Raw genomic sequence first — 7650 nt, 5'->3', positions numbered from 1 at the left:
CACACTTCCTCTATTGACAAGCACACTTCCTCTATTGACAAGCACACTTCCTCTATTGACAAGCACACTTCCTCTATTAACAAACACACTTCCTCTATTGACAAGCACAGTTCCTCTATTGACAAGCACACTTCATCTATTGACAAGCACACTTCATCTATTGACAAGCACACTTCCTCTATTGACAAACACACTTCCTCTATTGACAAACACACGTCCTCTACAAAACTGGCGGTGTTTCTCAAAATGCCTACTACCATGCTCCAAGTATGCAAATTGGATCACAGTGTCACACCAGCCTTTGCTTTGGCTCCCCCTGCTGTCCAGCTCAGACGTTCAGCGTCGTCCGCCTCCTAGCTGCTTCCGAACCTGCTGCTGGCAAATGCCCTTCACTCATCAACCCCGGACTTGTCTCATCATCATTACACACCCCTGGTTCCAATCCCCACTTTATCACTGTATATTTACTCCCTCTGTCATTTGTCTTTGTCGGTCATTGTAAATGTTGCTTGTTTTCCTCAGAGGAATCTCTCCTACTATTTCCTGAGTACTTTATTATTTTTGCACTTTGGGTTTCTTCACACTTGTATATATATATATAGTGCTTTAATGAACTCAGTAGTTCTAAACCTGCGACTGTCTCCTGCTACTCCTCTCTACACTGGTGACACACGGGAGGGTCGGGGTACGAGTCCAAATCAAAGTATGTGAAACGGAGCACAGAGGGAACTTCTGGAATGCTGGTACATATTTTGAAGCGTGTATCGATGCAAGCTTCAACGGAAAGTATGCACAGAAATATGATGCAACCACGTAAAAAAAATGATAAACGTTTGTTAACTTCTTATGGCTGCAAGGGGCAGTATTGAGTAGCCAGTTAAATCGTGCCCATTTCAAACGGCCTCGTACTCAATTCTTGCTCGTACAATATGCATATTATTATTACTATTGGATAGAAAACACTCTCTAGTTTCTAAAACCGTTTGAATTATTTCTCTGAGTGAAACAGAACTCATTCTGCAGCACATTTCCTGACCAGGAAGTGGAATGTCAGAAATCGATGCTCTGTTCAACTTCCTGCCTATACATGGGCATGATACGTAAGAGTCTACGTACACTTCATACACCTTCCCCTGGTTGTCAAGAGGCGGTGAGAGAAGAAATTTCGTGTTTATCTTGGTCTGAGGTGGAATTAAAGCTCTTTGTATGACGTGACCGTCCATTTCCTGTTTCTGGAGCGCGCGAAAGGGGACATGGATTTGCCTTCTGTTTAGCTGTCGTTATGGACGACTAACATCTCCGGTTTAGATTTTATTTGATACATGTGACCATATCATCGTAAAGTATGTTTTTTCAATATAGTTTAATCAGATTATTGAAATTTTTTCGGGAGTTTTGCCGTGTTCCGTTCTCTGACTTTGTTGACGTTGGAGAGATCCGTGCCACTTGGCAAGTGCCCATGCTAAATCAAGAGGGAAATTTGCCGTTCCAGATCCAAACAACGACTGTTCTGGACAAAGGACACCTTGTCCAACATTCTGACGGAAGATCACCAAAAGTAAGAAACATTTTATGATGCTATTTCTAATATCTGTCGTGCATGTGAACTGGTCGTCGGCGCCCAAGTGTTTCTGGCTATTGTGGCTACGCTAATATAACGCTATATTGTGTTTTCGCTGTAAAACACTTGATAAATCGGAAATATTGTCTGGAATCACAAGATGCCTGTCTTTCAATTGCTGTACACTATGTATTTTTCAGAAATGTTTTATGATGAGTATTTAGTTATTTGGCGTTGGTGTCTGTAATTTTTCTGTCTGCCTTGGGTGCAATTTCTGACTGTAGCTGCAATGTAAACTATGATTTATACCTGAAATATGCACATTTTTCTAACAAAACATATGCTATACAATAAATATGTTATCAGACTGTCATCTGATGAAGTTGTTTCTTGGTTAGTGGCTATTTATATCTTTATTTGGTCGAATTTGTGATAGCTACTGATGGAGTAAAAAACTGATGGAGTAAGAAAAGTGGTGTCTTTTGCTAACGTGGTTAGCTAATAGATTTACATATTCTGTCTTCCCTGTAAAACATTTTAAAAATCGGACATGTTGGCTTGATTCACAAGATGTGTACCTTTCATATGCTGTATTGGACTTGTTAATGTGTGAAAGTTAAATATTTAAAAAAATATATATCTTTTGAATTTCGCGCCCTGCACTTTGAGCTGGCTGTTGTCATAAGTGTACCGACGTCGGGCTTGCACGCCAAACAGGTTAAAATCAATAGCAGCCATTATTTGAGCTGAAGCGAGAGAAAATAAACTCCGACTTAGGAAAAAAAAATTGTCTATTCATATCTCATATGTTGCCTGACTAGAATGTTTTATCTTGTTACGTTAAGAGAGAGCCGGGGTGGGGAAAGAGAGAGCCGGGGTGGGGAAAGAGAGAGCCGGGGTGGGGAAAGAGAGAGCCAGGGTGGGGAAAGAGAGAGCCGGGGTGGGGAAAGAGATAGCCGAGGTGGGGAAAGAGAGAGCCGGGGAGGAAAAGAGAGAGCCGGGGTGGGGAAAGAGAGAGCCGGGGTGGGGAAAGAGAGAGCCGGGGTGGGGAAAGAGAGAGACGGGGTGGGGAAAGAGAGAGCCGGGGTGGGGAAAGAGAGAGACGGGGTGGGGAAAGAGAGAGACGGGGTGGGGAAAGAGAGAGCCGGGGTGGGGAAAGAGAGAGCCGGGGTGGGGAAAGAGAGAGACGGGGTGGGGAAAGAGAGAGCCGGGGTGGGGAAAGAGAGAGCCGGGGTGGGGAAAGAGAGAGCCGGGGTGGGGAAAGAGAGAGACGGGGTGGGGAAAGAGAGAGACGGGGTGGGGAAAGAGAGAGCCGGGTGGGGAAAGAGAGAGCCGGGGAGGAAAAGAGAGAGCCGGGGTGGGGAAAGAGAGAGACGGGGTGGGGAAAGAGAGAGCCGGGGTGGGGAAAGAGAGAGCCGGGGTGGGGAAAGAGAGAGCCGGGGTGGGGAAAGAGAGAGACGGGGTGGGGAAAGAGAGAGACGGGGTGGGGAAAGAGAGAGCCGGGTGGGGAAAGAGAGAGCCGGGTGGGGAAAGAGAGAGCCGGGTGGGGAAAGAGAGAGCCGGGGTGGGGAAAGAGAGAGCCGGGGTGGGGAAAGAGAGAGACGGGGTGGGGAAAGAGAGAGCCGGGGTGGGGAAAGAGAGAGCCGGGGTGGGGAAAGAGAGAGCCGGGTGGGGAAAGAGAGAGCCGGGTGGGGAAAGAGAGAGACGGGGTGGGGAAAGAGAGAGCCGGGGTGGGGAAAGAGAGAGCCGGGGTGGGGAAAGAGAGAGCCGGGTGGGGAAAGAGAGAGCCGGGGTGGGGAAAGAGAGAGCCGGGGTGGGGAAAGAGAGAGCCGGGAGGAAAAGAGAGAGCCGGGGTGGGGAAAGAGAGAGCCGGGGTGGGGAAAGAGAGAGCCGGGGTGGGGAAAGAGAGAGCCGGGGTGGGGAAAGAGAGAGCCGGGGTGGGGAAAGAGAGAGCCAGGGAGGAAAAGAGTGACGGTTTAGTGTGACCTTGACATGAAACAGGCAGAAAAGGATATATAATCAGACCAAAGATAAAGAAAATAACGTAATCAAACGGTTTCATTAAAGTTTCATTAAGGGGGATTGGATAAAGGCACACCCCTCCCTGCACAGATGTCATTTGAATGTGTATTCCATGTAGGTTCTACGTAATTTCATGGAAATATTGTGAAAACATAATTAAGTCCACCAATGAGTGCCCAAAGCAACGTTTGTGTGTGTGTGTCTGTGTGTTTGTGTGTGTATTTCCTTCACCTATACCCTGAGAGCAATCGACTCTCAATCTCAGGCCTCATATCTCTCTGTTCCTCTCCACTCTCAATCTCTGGCCTCATATCTCTCTGTTCCTCTCCACTCTCAACCCCTCTCTCTCTCTAGTTGACTTCTTTGGGGTTTCATTGTGTTTTGACTCTGTAGGTTTTGGACCTCTGCGTGTTTTGACTCTGTGTGTTTTGGACCACTGTGAGTATTATTTTTGTCCAACCAAAACATATCTCTCTCTCCTTCTTTCTCTCCCTCTCTTCAGGCACTTCCTGTTTAAGACATCGTCAGGGACAACCCCTCTCTTCAGTAGCTCCTCCCCTGGTTACCCTCTGACCTCTGGGACGGTCTACTCTCCGCCCCCTCGCCTATTACCCAGAAACACCTTCTCCCGCTCTGCCTTCAAGCTCAACAAGCCATCCAAGTACTGCAGTTGGAAATGTGCCGCTGTGTCGGCCATTACTGCAGCCAGCCTGCTGGCTATACTACTGTCTTACTTTATAGGTAGGTAGAGGACACACACTCACCCTGCTGTCTATAATACTGTCTTACTTTATAGGTAGGTAGAGTACACACACTCAGCCTGCTGGCTATAATACTGTCTTACTTTATAGGTAGGTAGAGTACACACACTCAGCCTGCTGGCTATAATACTGTCTTACTTTATAGGTAGGTAGAGTACACACACTCAGCCTGCTGGCTATACTACTGTCTTACTTTATAGGTAGGTAGGACACATACTCAGCCTGCTGGCTATACTACTGTCTTACTTTATAGGTAGGTAGAGTACACACACTCAGCCTGCTGGCTATAATACTGTCTTACTTTATAGGTAGGTAGAGTACACACACTCAGCCTGCTGGCTATACTACTGTCTTACTTTATAGGTAGGTAGGACACACACTCAGCCTGCTGGCTATACTACTGTCTTACTTTATAGGTAGGTAGAGTACACACACTCAGCCTGCTGGCTATAATATTGTCTTACTTTATAGGAGGTAGAGTACACACACTCAGCCTGCTGGCTATAATATTGTCTTACTTTATAGGAGGTAGAGTACACACACTCAGCCTGCTGGCTATAATATTGTCTTACTTTATAGGAGGTAGAGTACACACACACAGCCTGCTTGCTATAATATTGTCTTACTTTATAGGAGGTAGAGTACACACACTCAGCCTGCTGGCTATAATACTGTCTTATTTTATAGGTAGGTAGAGTACACACACTCAGCCTGCTGGCTATAATACTGTCTTATTTTATAGGTACGCAGGACACACACTCACACACACTGTTGATCAATTCCAGATCAATCTGGTTTGATATCATCAATACCAGCAGCTGTGTTGCATGGAGCCTGGTTTGGATTTGTAACAAGGAGTCTGGTTTGATACTACACCCCATGTGGCTCGTTGGCTGGCGTGGTGCTGTGGGAATTGTTGTGTGAGCATACCACTTAGTTTCCCACAGTCACAGCATGGATCTTGGACACATACACAGGTCTGGGAACAGATAAAGGACTCAGACACACAGAGACTTAGCAGGCCGCTGGAGTGTTATCACTGATTCGAGAACAGTTTAAAGGATAGGCACCTCTCTAGCAGAGCAATGTGGGAGTATAAAGGAGATGAGCTGTGAAAAGACGAGAATAGGTCTCTCTACTCTCACTAGTCACTGTAGTAAAAGATGGACAGAATAGATCTCTACTCTCTCTAGTTACTGTAGTAAAAGATGGACAGAATAGATCTCTCTACTCTCACTAGTCACTGTAGTAAAAGATGGACAGAATAGGTCTCTCTACTCTCACTAGTTACTGTAGTAAAAGATGGACAGAATAGATCTCTCTACTCTCACTAGTTACTGTAGTAAAAGATGGACAGAATAGATCTCTCTACTCTCACTAGTCACTGTAGTAAAATATGGACAGAATAGATCTCTCTACTCTCACTAGTCACTGTAGTAAAAGATGGACAGAATAGATCTCTCTACTCTCACTAGTCACTGTAGTAAAAGATGGACAGAATAGATCTCTCTACTCTCACTAGTTACTGTAGTAAAAGATGGACAGAATAGGTCTCTCTACTCTCACTAGTTACTGTAGTAAAAGATGGACAGAATAGATCTCTCTACTCTCACTAGTCACTGTAGTAAAAGATGGACAGAATAGATCTCTCTACTCTCACTAGTCACTGTAGTAAAAGATGGACAGAATAGATCTCTCTACTCTCACTAGTCACTGTAGTAAAAGATGGACAGAATAGATCTCTCTACTCTCACTAGTCACTGTAGTAAAAGATGGACAGAATAGATCTCTCTACTCTCACTAGTCACTGTAGTAAAAGATGGACAGAATAGATCTCTCTACTCTCACTAGTTACTGTAGTAAAAGATGGACAAAATAGATCTCTCTACTCTCACTAGTCACTGTAGTAAAAGATGGACAGAATAGATCTCTCTACTCACATTTAGCAGATACTTTCATCCAAAGTGACTTACAGAACTTGCAACATTTACAGCAACACATACATTATGTGTAGTATGTGGCGTGACCACAACCCTGGTGTTGACACATATGAGGGAATGGAACCTACAACCCTGGTGTTGACACATATGAGGGAATGGAACCTACAACCCTGGTGTTGACACATGAGGGAATGGAACCTACAACCCTGGTGTTGAGACATGAGGGAATGGAACCTACAACCCTGGTGTTGACACATGAGGGAATGGAACCTACAACCCTGGTGTTGACACATGAGGGAATGGAACCTACAACCCTGGTGTTGACACATGAGGGAAAGGAACCTCTAACCCTGGTGTTGACACATGTGGGAATGGAGCCTACAACCCTGGTGTTGACACATGAGGGAATGGAACCTACAACCCTGGTGTTGACACATGAGGGAATGGAACCTACAACCCTGGTGTTGACACATGAGGGAATGGAACCTACAACCCTGGTGTTGACACATGAGGGAATGGAACCTACAACCCTGTTGTTGACACATGAGGGAATGGAACCTACAACCCTGGTGTTGCCACATGAGGGAATGGAACCTACAACCCTGGTGTTGCCACATGAGGGAATGGAACCTACAACCCTGGTGTTGCCACATGAGGGAATGGAACCTACAACCCTGGTGTTGCCACATGAGGGAATGGAACCTACAACCCTGGTGTTGACACATGAGGGAATGGAACCTACAACCCTGGTGTTGACACATGAGGGAATGGAACCTACAACCCTGGTGTTGACACATGAGGGAATGGAACCTACAACCCTGGTGTTGACACATGAGGGAATGGAACCTACAACCCTGGTGTTGACACATGAGGGAATGGAACCTACAACCCTGGTGTTGACACATGAGGGAATGGAACCTCTAACCCTGGTGTTGACAGCACCATGCTAACCCACTGAGCCAATAACTTATTGTTCCCCGTAGCTCCTGCCCTAAATCAGCATAACCCCAGAGTTTATGTAGTGTTGAGTTTAGTACTCACAATGGGGACTTGGCAGTGCTGAATGTGTGTTCAGAGCTCCCAGTGGGGACACTGTGGAGCACCCAGAGCCATGCAGCGTGAAGAGGACCCATGTGAGGTGTCCTCTGTGGAGCCCGATCATAAATTACAGCAGGACATGTGCCTGAACAGTGCTTTCACCTCCCTCTCTCTCTCTGTGTGTGTGTGTGTGTGTGTGTGTGTGTGTGTGTGTGTGTGTGTGTGTGTGTGTGTGTGTGTGTGTGTGTGTGTGTGTGTGTGTGTGTGTGTGTGTGTGTGTGTGTGTGTGTGTGTGTGTGTGTGTGTGTGTGTGTGTGTGTGTGTGTGT

General features: G+C 46.2%; 1 protein-coding gene across 1 annotated transcript in view; it reads left to right on the top strand.

The window, feature by feature from the left end:
• The window catches only part of LOC120062099 (teneurin-2-like), a 338488-nt gene that overhangs the window by 221138 nt on the left and 109700 nt on the right, over positions 1-7650 (top strand). Inside the window, exon 5 of the mRNA XM_039011910.1 lies at positions 4086-4324. Within this exon, the coding sequence (XP_038867838.1) occupies positions 4086-4324 (239 nt within the window). The remainder of the gene's footprint in view (positions 1-4085; positions 4325-7650) is intronic.

This window comes from Salvelinus namaycush, chromosome 17, assembly GCF_016432855.1.
Source record: "Salvelinus namaycush isolate Seneca chromosome 17, SaNama_1.0, whole genome shotgun sequence".
Classification (NCBI taxonomy): Eukaryota; Metazoa; Chordata; class Actinopteri; order Salmoniformes; family Salmonidae; genus Salvelinus; species Salvelinus namaycush.
The sequence above is the reverse complement of the archived record's forward strand: the minus strand, read 5'-3'. Positions and strand labels throughout refer to the sequence as shown.